The sequence below is a fragment of the Podarcis cretensis genome, assembly GCF_951804945.1.
Source record: "Podarcis cretensis genome assembly, chromosome: 2".
NCBI classification, from domain to species: Eukaryota; Metazoa; Chordata; class Lepidosauria; order Squamata; family Lacertidae; genus Podarcis; species Podarcis cretensis.
The window spans coordinates 63490954-63508835 of NC_137171.1; the positions used below are offsets into that span (position 1 = coordinate 63490954).

Here is a 17882-nt window from a genome sequence, read left to right on the forward strand (position 1 = left end):
TCAAAAACACTATCCAACCATCTCGTCCTCTGTCGCCCCCTTCTCCTTGTGCCCTCCATCTTTCCCAACATCAGGGTCTTCTCCAGGGAGTCTTCTCTTCTCATGAGGTGGCCAAAGTACTGGAGCCTCAGCTTCACAATCTGTCCTTCCAGTGAGCACTCAGGGCTGATTTCCTTCAGAATGGAGAGGTTTGATCTTCTTGCAGTCCATGGGACTCTCAAGAGTCTCCTCCAGCACCATAATTCAAAAGCATCAATTCTTCGGCGATCAGCCTTCTTTATGGTCCAGCTCTCACTTCCATACATCACTACTGGGAAAACCATAGCCTTAACTATACGGACCTTTGTTGGCAAGGTGATGTCTCTACTTCTCAAGATGCTGTCTAGGCCTGTCATTGCCCTTCTCCCAAGAAGCAGGCGTCTTTTAATTTCGTGGCTGCTGTCACCATCTGCAGTGATCATGGAGCCCAAGTAGAATCTCTCACTGCCTCCATTTCTTCCCCTTCTATTTGCCAGGAGGTGATGGGACCAGTAGCCATGATCTTCGTTTTTTTGATGTTGAGCTTCAGACCATATTTTGCACTCTCCTCTTTCACCCTCAATAAAAGGTTCTTTAATTCCTCCTCACTTTCTGCCATCAAGGTTGTGTCATCTGCATATCTGAGGTTGTTGATATTTCTTCCGGCAATCTTAATTCCGGCTAGGGATTCATCCAGCCCAGCCTTTCGCATGATGAATTAGTAATTTTATTATTTATACCCAGCCCACCTGGTTTTATCACTCCTGCAGTTCCTCCCTCTACAAAATCCTGTCTTATAGATATAAAACCACAGGCCTGGTAGTGGGCCAACTATGACATACAGTGGTACCTCGGGTTACATATGCTTCAGGTTACATATGCTTCGGTTACAGACTCTGCCAACCCAGAAATATTACCTCAGGTTAAGAACTTTGCTTCAGGATGAGAACAGAAATTGTGCTCTGGCGGCACGGCAGCAGCAGGAGGCCTAATTAGCTAAAGTGGTGCTTCAGCTTAAGAACAGTTTCAGGTTAAGAACGGACCTCCAGAACAAATTAAGTACTTAACACGAGGTACCACTGTACTTGGGCCACTAGAAAGCTGCTCCTCTTATCTCCCAGTAATAATGCCAAGCCAAAAGAGAGACCAACCCAGTCCCACCCATAGGCCTTGACATGGAGCTAGTGCAGAGCTCAGTCTCCCTGCCCCACTAGAAAGAATACGCACTCAGCTCCAAGTTGCCAGTTGTCCAGGGACTACTCAGAAGCAAGAGGAAGGATACTCTGACCCCATTTGTGAGGTAAAGGAACAAGAGCCACCAACTGCTATTCAAGGAAGAACACTAGCAAGTGAAGACTGGCCTGGCTTAAACTCTTGTAGCTCACCATTTTGCCTTGGAGAACTAATCTCCATCCTCCGTGTTTTGCCTCCATCCTTCACTCATTGTGTGTTATGCCTTTTAGTTTGTAAGCCTGGTGGGAGGTCCTGTCTCTTTCCTTTTTAAACTTTATATATTGATGCTAGCTACTTCAGGAGGCAATAATTGTTTGAAAAGTGGACTAAACATGCAGCAAATAACTAAAATCTATAGAACCTCCTGAAGCAGGGCCAATTTTCCTTTAATAATCCCATGCATATCTACTCAGATGTTTACAACGGGGCTTAGTCCCAGGCAAGTGTATATTGGATTGCAGCCCATACTTATTCATAGCAAGCCCCACTGAGTTTACTCCTAGGTAAAAGGGTTATTCCTAGGTAAGTGGGTACAAGTCTGCAGCCTTCACTGTACACAAATAAGGGCTCTGTATTTTAGAGTTGCAAAAGCCTGCGCTGGACGTTATTAACTTGTCTAAAAATAGAGGCATTTCTTTACCGAGAGTGCGCAGAGCCAACTTTCTCCTATAAAGTACCAACTTTGAGGCTTGTGGCAACCACTCACCTCATCTAACTGCTTTGTCCCTATGTATAACTACATATAAATTTAAATGCAGCAACACAGACACTAAATGGCAGCAGCTACCCAGAGCAGAACACCTTATTCAGTAAGAAAACAACTCTAAAACCACCTGCCTGAAAAAAACAACCTAATTTAAACAGATGGTCTGGTAGGTGTCCAGAATTTTGAGATACAATCAGGTGTTTAAGTAAACGGAAGTGCTATTTGCATAGAGCAATATTTACAAAAAAGCTAAATGCGGAATGCAATCTACACTTGGGCGAACAGTCTTTCCAAACAGAGGAACTTAGAAATTATTGAGCTACCCTGCAGGCCCCAAGAAACCGAGCGATGAGCTGCTTTGCCTTTTTTATACTGTATATGCCTTGCAAGTTGCAGAAATCCAGAGCAGTCAAAGAAAACAAAAACCGCTGTTTGGTTTTGTTTTTTTTAATGCAGCCTCTTAAATGCGTGCCTGTCCTTTCGGCGCTGTGCGCTTAAAAATACTGCGTCGCGCTTTAGGCAGGAAGCCGCTCGTTGAAGCCCGGCATCTAAAGCGCGACACAGCAGCATAGAAGGCACAAAGCGAGCGAATTACAAGCAAGGGCGCCTGGGAGATGCTCGGCGATAAGAGACTACACTTCCCGGGAGCCCCCGGGGCTGCGGAACGGGAAGTGACGTTTCCGCGCCGCTACCTGGTCAAAGGGTTAGAAGAGCAAGTGGCAGGGAGCATGTGGCTTATCAGCTACTGGCTGTGAACCCCGCGCCTCCGCTGATGGCAGTGTACGCGGGCTAAGGACCAGAAACCTTGGAGCTGCTATAGCATGGCAGCAGCAGGAAGCAGCGAGCAGAAAGAGCTGCTGGCTCTGATGCACCAGCACTTGGTCCAGATTGGCTATGAGAGAGCAGCAAGGGAGCTGCTGGCACAGAGTGGGCAGGTAACTGCACGGGCTCCCACGTGGGTAGAGGGGGCGGGGGGGGCTGACGAGCCGTGCTCTCCCCCCGCCTCACTAGCAAGCCTTCCCAATAACTCTATGAAACTGCAACCCTATAAAGTCTTTTCTTTCTGGTCTAACAAGGCAGCTGCCCTCACTCCACCCCCACCCCACCCCGGTAATCCTGCAGTAGGGAAGAATTCGTATTGGGAAGCTTGTTCTGTGGCGTCCAGCAGCCCATTTTCATAGCAGTAGCCTTTACTGGCCTCACAAGGCCTTAGCAAGGATTTGTTCAGTTTATTGGGCGTGTATTTCTAGGCAGCTCTTTAGAACACCCAGGGCTCCTATTGAAAGGATTTCTGAGATTTTATTTCAGTGGCTTGTATCCTCTAAGCAGCGTACGGTGCATTTATAAAGATGCAATGAAGACAAGACCAGTGGATGCTTACCAGAAAGCTTAAAAGTCCCAATTTGAAATTAAAGGTTTTCACTAGGTGGTGGGAGTGGAAGGTGGGCCTCCCTGATCTGAGCTGGGAAGTTCTTCAGAACTGGGCCTGGGTGGGGACCACTAGCAAAGGCTCCCCTGAACACCTCAGGCAGGGATACAGTGGTACCTCGAGTTAAGAACTTACTTCGTTCCGGAGGTCCGTTCTTAACCTGAAACTGTTCTTAACCTGAGGTACCACTTTAGCTAATGGGGCCTCCTGCTGCCACCGCCGCACGATTTCTGTTCTCATCCTGAAGCAAAGTTCTTAACCCGAGGTACTATTTCTGGGTTAGCGCAGTCTGTAACCTGAAGCGTCTGTAACCCGAGGTACCACTGTAAAAGGAATCAGGTGGTCGTTATTTACATGAAGCACTCTGGACACTTGGAACATGGTGGGTGTAGTTATATATATCTAAGAAATCCTAAGGAGCTGTGGTATCCTAAAATGTAAGGTGTTCATTGTGTGATCGTGTTCTGGAATAAGGGTAACACTTGGGTGAAGGAACCTCTACCCCTACCCCCATGTTGCTGGTTATGTTCTACAGGTTTGCCCAATAGTAGATATGCTGCTTTAGAATCCACTTTTTGTTCTTAACGTGAGTTTGCTGTCATCGTTCACAATATCAGTAAAGAAAAATAATCCATTTATCTGACTCCACTATTCTTTCTAACTGCCAACTTCTCTTTCCAACTGCCACTTCGATTGAATTGTATACCTACTTTTGGGCCACCCTGTATAGTCAAAACAAAACAGTATTTGGTAATTTGCTATCTAGATAGGATAAGCAAACTTGCTTTTTCATTTTACTCTGGGAAGTATTGCCTATAAATCCAGATTACCTCTCACAGTCGAGTATTTGGGAATGGTAATTCATTGATTTTTCTAACCTTTCTGAGCAGTCCTAGGAGTGGATTGTGAATTCCAGTCCACATTTTGACTGTTGAGAGTCAGTTATTACAGATTATCAAGAGTAACATGTTCTGTTTTATGCTAGTACCCTTGAACCTAGCTGGTTATTTAGTTCGCTTCAGCTAGCATTGTCCTGGTATCAGTGTCAACAGAGTCTCACACACACATGCATATTATTTAGTGACTTGCCGTTGAATGTTTGACTGCTAGGTACAGAAGAAAATACTGTGTGTGAGGAGCCTGAAAGGGAATGAAACTGAAAGCTCCAGCTGTTATACAATGTTAGTCATCGTTGGAATATATTTCTTGGAAGCAAGGGATTTAGTAACACTCACATCCAATCTCTGAGGCTGTTTCATGGATGCAGGTTTATTCAGAAATACACATGCATGTGTGAATTTGCCCTAAGCCTGTTAAATTCAAGGGTTCCAATTAGAGTTTTGGTTTGAGGTTTATACACCCAAAGCAAGCTCATGATAAAAGTATGTGAGTTTTACATTATCTACTTAATGGGTGTGTTCAACTGCTTAAATATTGAATAGATTAAAAATATAACCTATAGAGGAAGCAAGGGGTTAGTGTGTTGTTTGAGTATAGCCTCAGGAAATGAGGGTTTTTAAAAACTTAATATTTACGTTGTCTTGTACTGCAGTAAGCCACTTGTGACCTATCCTAAATTTTGTTTACAGTTGGGATGGTTGAGTTCACAACCCAGAAACCACGGACTCTGTAAAGATTAATTATTTGCATTTGGTCTTGGGGATGTGTCTGCAGGTGCAAATGGTCTTCACCACCCAATATTAAAATAATTTGTAGCTTAAAATAACAACACACTTGAACAATCTGAATATTTTTTACTATGGTCATCTAGCAGGGTGTATGTATGGAAAATATGGCCTAGTGCAAGTACGAGACCACATAACACTGGTCTTGAAAGACCTACATTGACTCCCATACGTTTCTGAGCACAATTCAAAGTCTTGGTGCTGACCTTTAAAGCCCTAAACGGCCTTGGTCCAGTATACCTGAAGGAGTGTCTCCACCCCTATCATTCACTGAGGTCCAGTGCCGAGGGCCTTCTCGTGGTTCCCTCACTATGAGATGTGAAGCTACAGGGAACCAGGCAGGGGGCCTTCTCATTAGTGGCGCCCGCCCTGGGGAACACCCTCCCATCAGATGTCAAGGAAATAAACAACTGTCTAACGTTTAGAAGACATCTGAAGGCAGCCCTGTTTAGGGAAGTTTTTAATGACTGATGTTTTAATGTATTTTTAATCTTTTGTTGGAAGCTGCCCAGATGGGCTGGGGAAACCCAGCCAGATGGGCGGGGAATGAATGAATGAATGAATGAATAAATGAATGAATCTACAGCCCTGAACTCTAATGCAGAATCATTTTCTCCTTGGAGGCTCTGTAGTCCTGTGGACCACCACAGAATTCCCCCAACGCTGTAACCTCCTAATTGGAGAATCTCCAAAGTGGTTCTGCTGTCTGGGCGCTCTGTTTAGTATGAAACCTTTTCTTCCCACCTGTGACAGGTATACAGAGCTTCGTGGTAGCACTAGCAAGACTTGATGCACATCAGCTTTGAACATTGCCATTTGAGAGGTACTGCTAAGCTATCAGGGACGCTGTGGTCTAAACCACTGAGCCCTAGGGCTTGTCGATTGGAAGGTCAGCGGTTTGAATCCCCGCGATGGGGTGAGCTCCTGTTTCTCTGTCTCAGCTCCTGCCAACCTAGCAGTTCGAAAGCACACCAAAAAAAGTACAAATAGATAAATAGGTACCGCTCTGGCAGGAAGGTAAACAGCGTTTCCATGTGTTGCTCTGGTTTCGGTGTTCCGTTGCGCCAGAAGTGGCTTAGTCATGCTGGCCACATGACCCAGAAAAACTCTGTGGACAAATGCCGGCTCCCTCAGCCAGTAAAAACTAGATGAGCGCCACAACCCCAGAGTCGTTCATGACGGGACTTAACTGTCGGGTCTTTTACCTTTACTTTTACTAAGCCTATCAGATTGAAACAAATAATTTAGGCAGACAGGATTGCAACTTGAAGGTATTTTGTGGCATAGAGCAGAATGATACTACGTGTATATAGGATTGGGGTAGCCAGACTTGAAGCTGGGAGGTTTGAGAGATTATAAAGACCCTAAACATGGAAATTACACTGAAAACAATATCGGACAAAATCTTTTTGGTTTCAGAGGTATCCACTTGTTTCTCATCCAGACTGAAGTCGTGTGGGCTTTTACCACCTAGAAATAACATTGTAGAGCAGTGACTGTTACTATTGTTTTTGTTGTTGTTTAGTTGTGTATGACTCTTCATGACCCCATGGACCTATTACTATTAGGGGTGTTCAGATAAGCTATTCTCATGCATTTAGGAGCTGTGTTGAATGTGTCCCCCCACCCCAATCCCCACAAGTGGCTTTGTGTAAGAAGCATCTCTCAATATTTAAATATATGTGAGTTCCTCCCACATATCCTGGTATAGAGGAGGCCAGTATGTGTACATTGAAATGCACATAGCACTGTTTGATAAATGTGATAAATGCTTATCCAGCTGTGTTGCAGGCACTTTTGTTTGTGGGTGTGGTTCTCCCCACTGCTTCGACATCTCCATTTGGATTGCAACTATGAGAGGCAAATAAAGTCTGGAGCCAAAATTGGCTGTACTGACAGTGGATTAAGTAACATGCAAGAGGGAGAGTAAGAATGCAAAAAGCATATTACAGGAAACCTACAGTGTTGTGTTAGTTGATGTCAGAGTTGGCAACTGCTGCCAGTTTTGTATGTGTGTGTTTCTTCAACGTCCTAGTTGTGTATAGGATATATTTATCAGTGCTGGTAATAGTATGTTTCCAATTGTCATATTTGGCATTTATTAGGCACTTGGGTGTAGCTGCTGCCAACACTTCTCTTGAGGATTTTATGAAAGTACAGTAGTACCTTTGTAGTCGAACAGCTTGGCTCCCAAACAAATTGGCACCTGAATGCCGCAAACCCAGAAGTGAGTTTTCTGGTTTGCAAATGTTTTTCGGAAGCTGAATGTCCGATTGAGTGCGGGAAGCTCCTGCAGCTAATCGAAAGATGCGCCTTGGTTTTTGAATGGTTCCGGGAGTCGAACGGACTCCTGAAATGGATTAGGTTCGACAACCATGGTACCACTGTACTTGATAAGTATATAGACTTCTGAAAAAAAACAAATCTTTGGATACATTTTAATCTGGGGCCAGAAATACTATTTTCCATTATGTTGGGCTTATCTTTTTATCTTTTGGGGGATATAAAACCAGTGGGGTTTTTTGGTAAATATTCTACAATGAGAAGACATGAGTTGTGTCCTGGGAGCATCTTTTGGCCAAATTGTTTTCCTTTTTTGTGGTTCTTAATTCTGGGCCTGTAATGTACTTGGAGCAACTCTACAGTTGCTTTCTTGTTGTGTTGTTGTTGTTGTTTTTAAAAAATGTGGGGCCAAAGAGTGGGGTTTCTGTTCTTGATATGGGTAAAGGACAGAATTAACCTCTCTTTTTCCCGTACAGAAGACCTTCCTACCATCCCCAGTCCCTCTCGGAGATATCTTCACTCAGTGGAAAAAGTAAGTTTAACAAAAAAGAAACAAGTTGTGTTTTTGTCTGATACTGTGCCTGATAGACACACTTTTAAATTAGTATTTGTTAGCAATACATTTTAATAATAGTAGTATTAGTATTTTCTGCATTTTAATTACCGGTATTTCCCTTTGGGAAGGGTAACCTCCAGACCAACATAAACTACCCTGAATAAAAGGATAGATTAGATAAAATAATCTTGTTTCATTCTTGGAACATGTGGAGTTGCATTTGGCGTTTGTAATAAGGGGCTCTTCCTGGAGCAATCCTGAAGCCATTATAGATTTCCCAGGCAAGGAAGGGTCTTTATTGTCCCATGACTCCTCCTTGTGCTCTACTTAGACCTGTCACTACATACATAGAGGGTCTTCACATGTGAGGGCGATGGCATAGCTGGCCTAGCATTCAAAGAACTCCTTGGAAGGGGGCATCAGAACCTCAGTGTCCTCCCCTTTTGTACTGTAGAAGGGTCAGAAAGCACTTCTAAAGCAAGCCCCCAATTTTTTAAAAAAAAATCCCTTTCGTCCAGCTCATGAAAAGTGGAATATTATGTCCCTATTCTTTTTTGCTCAGATTAAAACTTTGAAGCTCCTTCTGTTTCACTCCATCAATCTGGGACTTCTTGGGCTCTGTGTATCCTTTATTATATTGATAATATTGATATTATATTGATAAATTGATAATGCAAAGTTGTCTGGCCTGAGGTAAAAAGATTAGTGTTTTGTCTATAAATCACCATGCTCAAGTAACAGTACACATAGGCTACATAATTTTGACTAATTGTGGGTTGCAACTTTGAATTGTTCAGTCTTTCATTTCATTTTTACCTCCAGTTTTCCCCAAAGTTGTTTTCTAAGTATTGCGTAAATCTCACACACTCTTCCTCTCTGTCTCTTCAAGCTACAGTGGTGCCTCGCAAGACGAAATTAATCCGTTCCGTGAGGCTTTTCGTATAGCGGTTTTTTCGTCTTGCGAAGCAGCTTAGCGGATTAGTGCTATTAGCGGTTTAGCGGCTTATCAGCTGATAAGCGGCTTAGGGCTTAGGAAAAGGGGGGGAAAAGGAAAAAAACCCCGCAGGAACTCGCAATACATTTTCGTCTTGCGAAGCAAGCCCATAGGGAAATTCGTTTTGCGAAGCGCGTCCAAAACGGAAAACCCTTTCGTCTAGCGGATTTTCCGTCTTGCAAGGCGTTCGTCTTGCGGGGCACCACTGTAAATGGTTAGACATATGACACCTACATGATATAAAATGCAGTGTAAGGCAGGGATCTGCTAGGAGATGCCAACTTTCCTACTGAGTGATACTGTCAAGTTTTGCCCCCTGTTTATTCTCTCTCTGTGGTTCCTTCCACCTCCACATTTCCCCTGCACATTGGCCCTTGGAACCACCAATACCATGGCAATCCTTCTGTGTGGGGCTCATTCTCCCCTTTTACCCCTCTTTGGGGGGGGGGTTAAACTATGATCCATTCACTCTTGTGTGAGGGCAAGAGATCCATTAGCTGATCCCTTGTCTCTTTAATTGTTTTTCTCTTGGATAAAGTTTAGACTCAACATTTTTTTTTTCTTGACAGGTAGGTGATCAGTGTGACAGGCTTGGAAAATTCCAGCTTCAAATTAGCCATGCAGATAGGATGAAGCTATTACTAGGTTTTAATTAAGCTCCTCATCCTAATTTCACGGTCTTGAGTATGATTAGTTCTATTACTGCCTCTAATAGGTTAGTTTTAAAAGTTAACTTGGGGAGACAGTTTGCCTGAACTACAAACATTTTTTTAAAAAAGTCAAAGAAGTACCCAGTTTGTTTTATTTCCATAACAAAGTAAATGTTTCATGAGTGACAGTGGTGGTTCTTGTACTACAGAGGCATGAGACTCAGAAAGTTGTTGAGTGAACCCTTTTAAGCTAACTATCCTCGTTTAATGCCTATTCAACATACTTGCAAAATCTGTTCAACAGAACTTCCTCACAAGCCCAGAAACGAAAGGCGGAGGAAATCAAGCAAGGCAGCCCAGCAAAGATCAGAGTTCCTGATCCCAAGAGCAGCTCTGAGAGCTCGGAGGAGGAAGCAGCAAAACCCATAAAAAGTAAGATGCACTTGTCTAATTCCATGTCCCCAAGCACTTTACTACCTGGCTATTTTGTGATGTGTAATTTGCATCTTAGATGCTGTTTGAAAAGAGCAAATGCCGGTGAGGGACCATCTCATTTCTGTCCTTGACACATGCAGTTTGCTTGCAAAGAGGTTTTGCTATGAGGAGTGCTGTGGAACTTTGGGATACTGTCTAGAATTTTGTCACATGGTGTCCTTTGACAGGATAGAAATTGTCCTGCGACTTCAGTTTTCCTTCCCCTTAGAGACACTAAAATCCTTCATTCTTGTATAGGCTGACATCTCTTATCTGTTGCAGGCAATGTGGCTGTGAATAACAGTTCCCTAGCTAAAGCGGAGAGCAGCAGTGAGGACGAGGAGTCATCTTCTGAAGAGGAAGAAGCTGCTGGCAAGGAGGTGAGAAGGCAGTTACTGTTACTGCTAGTGCTTGTAAACTGTGTGTGAGAGAATAGGATAGCTGTGGAAAATCAGACTTCATGATTGCAAATATAGCACTTGCTTTGTTTGTGTATGTTCAAAATCTCTCATCAGGTAAACTTTGAAAAGTCCCTTTTTTTAGAAAGAGAACAGAGGAAGGTTTGAGCTGCCTCTGCTCACCTTCCAGAAAGGCAAAGCCCATATGCTGCACAGCTTTGAGGGTTAAAAAACCTAAACCCAAAATGCTTAATTCAGAGATATAGGAAAAGTCATGAGAGCCTGGAATAACTGAGATGTGTCTGCTTTGAAGGCTCACAAGCGGATATTGTAAGATTTGGGAGAAAAAACATACCTACCAATAATCCCTATGGCAAAAGGAACCATTCCCTGTTTGAAATGCATCCATATGCACCTTGTTAGGGTGACCATAATAAGTTGCATTCTTTACATAGTAAATTCTAGACAAGCTTTGAATGTCTAGGCAATTGTCTAGAGTAGACAGTTCTAGACAAGCACTGATCTACCTTCAGATCGAAATCAGTCTTGAGGCTATTGAATAGGCGAAAGCCTATAACAAAAACACATGGTCCAAAAGGTAGGACACAGCGCTCCTCTCTGTATTGTACATGCAGAGCTGCCAGTTAATGTGGTCTTATTGGAGCTGTTTGCAAACTTGGAGTCTCTGTGATGGACTGCATAGGCTATGTATTTTATTTATGAAATTATACTGCTTGATTGTAGAAAAGCCTCAAAGCAGTGTAGAAGAATCATTCATTGGTGGTGTCCTATGTACAAGTGTAATGAGATTGCTTCTCCTCTTAGGTGAACATCCCCGCAGCAGGAAACAAAACCAGCAACTTGCTGCAACTTGCTGCCCAGAAGACGAACTCCTTCCCAGGCAAAGGGGTGGCTGTAGCTGCTGTCCAGGCAAAAGGGCAGCAGAAAAAGGCAACTGCAAATAAGCCACCAACACCGGCTGTGACAAAGGCAGGACAGAATAAAATCCTCCCTGTTAAACCAGGATCTGCTTCGCAGCCTCTTGCTATAGCAGGGCAGAATGCATCACAGGCAGCCGCTGCAAGGAAGACAACAAAATCTGAAAGCAGTAGTAGCAGCAGCAGCTCATCTGAAAGTGAGGAAGAAAAGACACCAGCAGCAGTAAAAACCCCAGTACCCAAGCCAGGTAAGCAGTTGGCTGGCTTGAGATGTGTGTTGCAAGACATTGCACAAACATCATCCAAGCTCTCAGACTCAAATCTTTCCTTTTGACTTGCGGTGAGGTTGGCCTGCATTGCCTTGCAAATCATGTTGTAGGCTTGATTGTTTCAGCTCTATTTGAGGGGATAAATATAAAAGAAAACTATTCTCAACAAAAGGAAAACGTTCAGTACTCTCACTCAAAGCAGGTATCCATTGCAAAGAGACAAAACACGTTGAAGGATCTAAAGGACACAAATGCAGTTGTGTTCATGAGCACGCATGCAGGCAGGCAGGCAGGCAGGCATGTGTGTAGCACAGTAGCTTTCTTGGGTTAAAGTTATGGCAAGCATCTGAGCTGTCTGAGCACCTGAAATAAATACATTTCCATTTTGATGTCAGTTGACAGATTTTTCTCTATGGATTTCCTCATTTATTTATGAGGATGTTGGCCAGTATCTAGCTAAATCAAAATCACATGCAAAATAGGGTCACTCACCTCCCCATAAATTTGACCTGTATGGGTTTTCATAAGCCTAGCAATTTTAATAATATGTTTTTTAGTCTATTGGAAAGTCTTACAAATTATGGTCAACTAAGACTCACTCTGTCTCATTGGAGTACAGTAATTGAAATGGGCTTAAGTAACTTGAGTCCATTGGCTTCAGTGGGTCTAAAAGGAGTGTGTAGTAATATTGGATATTGCTCATCACTTCTGTCAACTCCAGGAGCATAAACCTCCTCAGTTATGACCCACTTCTGCTGTGAATTCTTAACATCCCTCCATACTTGGATCTTAAAACGTAATTGGTTTTTACTGCAGAAGAATATCCTGCTGCTGTGTCATTAATTGGTGTAATCTCAAGTACATGATTGGTATGTTCTGAACATGCCAACTGGAGGCTAAAGACACTTTCTAATGGCATGACTCATGTGAATAGAAACACAATTCTTCTATCTTGGGCTTCTCTTTCCTTTCCAGAGCTGAGTAGTCAGCAGCCAGGGCATATCTTTCCAAACAGCAATATTTTAAGGTAATTTAGATGACCTGTGGGTCGTGGCCCACTTAAAAACAGCTTTGTGCAAGCATCTTAAAATCTGATGGTTGGAGATATGGATACCCTAATAATAATAAAAAGCACCCCAGAGCTTCCTACTTTTTTGGTCTTGGATCTCTAAAGCTGCATTTAATGTTCTCTCATGTTTTATCGGATTCACCTTAAGTGCTTTTGTCTCCTCTGTGTCTTAGCTCTAAAGAAGGCAGAGAGTAGCAGTGGAGACTCCAGTGATGATTCAGACTCGGAAGAAGAAACAAATACTGCAACAATCCAGGTAGTTCCAACTACCGTAGGAGTGGGAAACAGCCAACTCAAAGGCTGGATGCAGCTCATGGCGCTTTTGAATCCAGCCAGCTCTCTTTGTCCTACTTCCCTACTTGGAGGGAAAAGGTCCCATTGGTGCAAAATGGGGTGGGAAAGAAGGGAGAAAGAAGGGGAGTAACAGTGGGTAACCTAAAGAAAATGGATCCCCTGGCCATCACCAGCCAACCCTGCCAACTTTTGGCTTTGATCCTGCTTACCACTGGCTCCAGCCCACCCCTGGTAATGTGGCTCCCAAGTGACACTTGTCATAGAAATGGCTTCCCACTCCTGATCTAAGAGCTCCTTTTAGGACAAAGAGAGTTGCACACACCTTAGCTAGGAAGGCTCTGTACACACACTTCATCCTATGGCTGAGAGAAGTGGGAGTCTCCATTGTGGAAAGTGTTTTCTGTCCTTGCCTCCCAAAGACAAGTGAACATCAGAGAGCTACTTCCACATAGAACTGTTCCTCCCACTGCTTTGCTTGAACGTCTCCTCACATCCCAGTCTCGCTGTGTGGGAAAAGCTTAAACATTGGGGTGGAACTTTCCAGGCTAATCTCTTCCCAATGCATTTAATTTTCATTGTGCCAGGAGATTTGGACATTGGGGTGCTTTCGTGCAAGCTGTTTCCCCCATGTGAATGTTAATGCATGTGCCTGTGCTAATATTTGAATTGGCTCTCCGGAACATCGCTCTAAACCAGCCTTCCCCAGTTTGATGCCCTCCAGGTGTTTTTGGATTACACCGCCCATCAGCCCCAGCCTGTTTGACCATTGGCTAACTTCAGCAATTTATTCTGTGGAAGAGTTCTCCCCTGGTTTTGGGCTCCTCTGTCCGACTAGGAAAAGCAGAGTTATTTGCCTGCTGCTTTAAAATGGGAACTGCTGTCAACTTCTACTTTCTTCCCTGCCTTTTTCTGTGTTTTTTTGTCCTGTCTGCTTTCTCCCCTTTACTCTTCCTGTTTCTTCCCCACCTTTGATGCCTTTGCTTTCCCAGCCTCCGGCTGAGCCCACTCACATCCTTCTCATGATGTCTTCTGCCACCTGAAAACTTTCAAGGGAATGCAGAGACAGTGGCTACATGTCGTTTCTTCCATTTCTGTATTCCCTCCCCACCACACACTGCCAGCTCAAGGGCTTTAGCAGCACAAGAGGGTAGCACTGTGTGATGAGATCGTGTGATCATAACTCATTGGGATGACTTATTAAGTCATTGGATCAAGGAGAGAATAGGCCTGCCAATTGTTAGGGCCCATCCAAACATCCTTATCCTGCCTGTTTGGGCATTGTAACAGTTCCTCCTGTTCATTTGGTAGGTTAGCAGGTATAAATATTTGAGGTGCAGTGCTGGTGGTGAGGTCACATTCATTATACACCATGTTAGTTCTCCCTGGTGTATTACTGTCTATCTTCCTTGTTCGGGTTCCATGGGTGTCCTGGGATCCTTTGTGTACATTTCTTCACTGTCAGTATTCTTTAATTCAAGGGGCCCATTTCAAAGCGGAGGGGTCTCTTCTCTCCAGAATGAGATGTTGAAAGGTGGTTGGCCCTGAATTCTGGGTCTTGCCTACCTAACCACGGTCCAATGCCAGATTCCAAAACTGCTTGGGAATCGAGGGCAACTTGCAGTTTAGGTGCTTGGAGGACTGTGACCATGTATTGCATTCTTATCAAAGGCATGTGCCTTGAGAACTTCCCAGCTCTCTCAGCTGCCATGCGCCTATTTTTAACTTTCCCGTTGTTGTAGGTAAAACCAGCTGCAGAAAGCAGACAGGTTGACACGACACTGACAAAAAGTGTGCCAGCCACCGCTGTACTGTCTAAAGGAAATGCAGTAAAGGCATCTCCAGCAAAGAAAACGGCACAACAAACCAGAGCAAGATCTGGAAATGTGGCTAAAACCACGAAGCCAGCAGACAGCTCTGAGACAAGTGACTCGTCTGACACAGAGATCGAGGAACCCTCCTTGGCAACACAGGTGAGACATCCTGGAGGTACCTGCCCTTCCTTTCTCTTCCTAAGGCAGGGTACTTCCAGGTACTACTGGGCTACAACTCCCAACATCCTGACTATGCTGGCCGGGGCTGGTGGAAGTTTTAGTCCGATAACATCTGGAGGACCATACCTTTCCCATACCTGCTGTAAGCCTCTAAGCACAAAATCCAAGAAGGGATGCTAGCTTAAAAATGGGCTACATTTGGCCAGCACACACCCAAGCCCCCAAACCATGGGTTGGGGGCTCAGTAGTATATTGGCTGGATGTAGGGGAGAAATCAATTTCCCCCAAAATGCCAGTGACAAAATGCATTGCTATTCCTAAAATAAGCCAATTCAAAATGAAACACTCTAATTGTGTAGTTTGGTTTGATGGCACTTATAGCTGTGTTTATGTAAGTCCATTCTGAAAGTTGCTTCCCAAAGCCTACTTGCTGATTTGTTTTTTATGTTGGGATTTATTTATTTTTAAAGCCTTACATATGAACCACTTGAGTTCATGAATTGGCTTTTATCTGTTCTGTTCCATTCTTCTAATCTTAAAAATAGGCAAAGTCACCTGGAAAAAGCCCTCAGACATTCTCATCCCCAGTGAAAAATGCAGCAGCACCCGGTCTGCTGTCAACCAAGACAGTCTCTGTTCCAGCTCTGTTGAAGCAAACGCCAAAGACTTCCGCAGTGAAACAGCCACCTCCTGCCAAGGCTGCTGGCGGGGGGAAGAAAGCTGAGAGCTCAGAGAGCAGCGAGTCGTCATCTGAAAGTGAGGATGAGGCTCCCTCAGCTCCAGTAAGCCAGAAGGTTAGAAATACATTGCTTCTACTTGAAATAATGGGATTGACTCTGCCCCACCCCCACCACCCTCCACCCTTCCTTACATGGCCTAACACATTCAGAATTATGTGTCTTTCTTGTGCATAAAATCTCCACTTTACAGGTTGCTTTTCTCAATCCCCTGTCCTTGATCATCCTTTTTAAGAATCTCTCGGGCTGTTTCCAATTCAGTTGGTTCCTCAGTATGTTGCCAATCTAGCTAAAGCGTAATAAGCTTGCTTTTCTGATGCTCACATTTTAACAACAGGTCATGACTGATGAAGCAAAAATGTTTTCCTTCACAACATAACGTTTATTACACAATCACTATTGGAACTGTTTTCTGAATGTTGGACTCATGTTATTGTTCCTCACTACGAAGCTTAAAATAGGTTTATAGCCCCTGTTGGTGTCACCTCGACGCTCAGAAATGCAGTTGGTAAATCTCTGCTATTCACAATGCCCTTATTGCCATTTGGCCTCTTGCCTCAGTTCCCTGGCCTGTCTTGGGGTATGTCTGTCCTCTGCAGCAGTTTTAAGGTCGCTGCTTTGAGTATTTAGCAGTATTTGGTTGAGTTTAGTATCCTAAAAACTGCTGATCTGTGAGATACTTCCTGGAATTTTCAAAGCGTCAATCTTACAAACCCCCGGAATGTCAAAGGGAGCACATCTCTCAAACTCCTATATTGAATTATTGCACCCTACCCATTTTGGGTTTTTTTAATTGCTTTGTAGTCTTTGTTAATTTTCTGCCTTGCAAATAATTTGTGTGACCACAGGCATCTGGTTGGCAATTGAGAACAGGAGGCTGAACTAGACAGGCTACTGGCTTGATCCAGCAGGCTTTTATCTTCTTGTGAGTCCATCTAGCTCCGTCCTGTCTATGCTGGTTGGCAGTAGCGCTCCTGGATTTCAGATAGAGCCTTCCCAGCCCTACCAGGAGATGACAAGGATTTTACCTGAGACCTTCTGCATGCAAAGTCATAAACTTTAGTGATTATTAATGGAAGCAGGCAGTGATTATTAATGGAGGGTTAGAGGAGGGCCCGGGTGGCACTCCAAATGGAGTATAACCAGATATGTTTTGTCATGGCAAACTGATGTGCGCTTTGCAAGCATGATTGTTAGTTCTAGGGTCCCATGTTCGTTCTTCTGGCTCTGTCAAAGATGTGCTTTCTCCTTCCTAACTCCCCCTTCTTTTTGATTTGAATAATTCTGGTCACAGAACATGATCAGAATGAGCCAGCTGGACAAGGTGTGTTGCACAGATTTCCTTGCCAACTTATTGCATTCATTCTTGGGACACAACTGGATGAGAAGTTAAGAAAGGCTTCCAGCTGTTATAAGCGTCCGCCAGTCTTGGCATCAGCCTCTCTTAACAGATGAAAGCTGCTCAGAAAACCTCTCTCTCTTTTTGCCCAGAGCCTTATTCTACTCCCCAGCGCTCTTAAAAATGCAGTAGACCAGATGCTGGGCTGGTGGTTCTTTTTGAAATGGCTGCTTTGATTTTGCTTCCTTTGGGGGCCTTTGAACTTCAGTGTAATTCAGCCCAACTATAATGTGCGTTGCTTGCTGCGTGGCTTCCTTCTAAGGCAATTGAATGGCAAAACTGAATTTGGTGGAGGGGATAAACTTGCTTCTTGCTTTCTGCCCATACCCCCTTTCATGTTCTCATGAGCTCTTTCATGTTGTTGTTGTTGTTGTTGGCATCTGTCTGTCTCGAGAGACAATGTACTTCTCCACATATCCTTAGGTCTTGTATGCTATGTGTGTAGGCCTTCCTTTATAGCACTTAACAAATCAATGGGGTTTTGGATTGGCTGATATTTTTGTCTCATGTCATTTGGAGAAAGCAACTGAATTAATTGGAGAGATGAAACTTAAAACGTTATGAAAGATCTGCATTTGAATTATAAGGAAAGGATCCTGGTGCTTTTTCAGTTCAGTATAGTCCTTTCCATCTGCTTTGGAACATACTTCAATTTGCCAAAGCACTGTCCTCTTCTGAAACAATTTTTAATTAAAGGACAATTCAGTTAGCCCTTCTTCATTTTTTCCTCGAGGCTTTCCATTATATCTCTGAGCCTGA

At 43.8% G+C, this 17882-nt stretch overlaps 1 protein-coding gene across 1 annotated transcript in view; it reads left to right on the forward strand.

The window, feature by feature from the left end:
- The first annotated feature begins 2634 nt into the window (after positions 1–2634).
- Positions 2635–17882, forward strand: part of TCOF1 (treacle ribosome biogenesis factor 1) — a 45676-nt gene continuing 30428 nt past the window's right edge. The window contains exons 1-8 of the mRNA XM_079968207.1: positions 2635–2892; positions 7831–7886; positions 9859–9986; positions 10311–10408; positions 11252–11612; positions 12876–12958; positions 14736–14966; positions 15533–15781. Coding sequence (XP_079824333.1) covers positions 2779–2892; positions 7831–7886; positions 9859–9986; positions 10311–10408; positions 11252–11612; positions 12876–12958; positions 14736–14966; positions 15533–15781 — 1320 coding nt within the window. The 5' untranslated portion in view covers positions 2635–2778. The remainder of the gene's footprint in view (positions 2893–7830; positions 7887–9858; positions 9987–10310; positions 10409–11251; positions 11613–12875; positions 12959–14735; positions 14967–15532; positions 15782–17882) is intronic.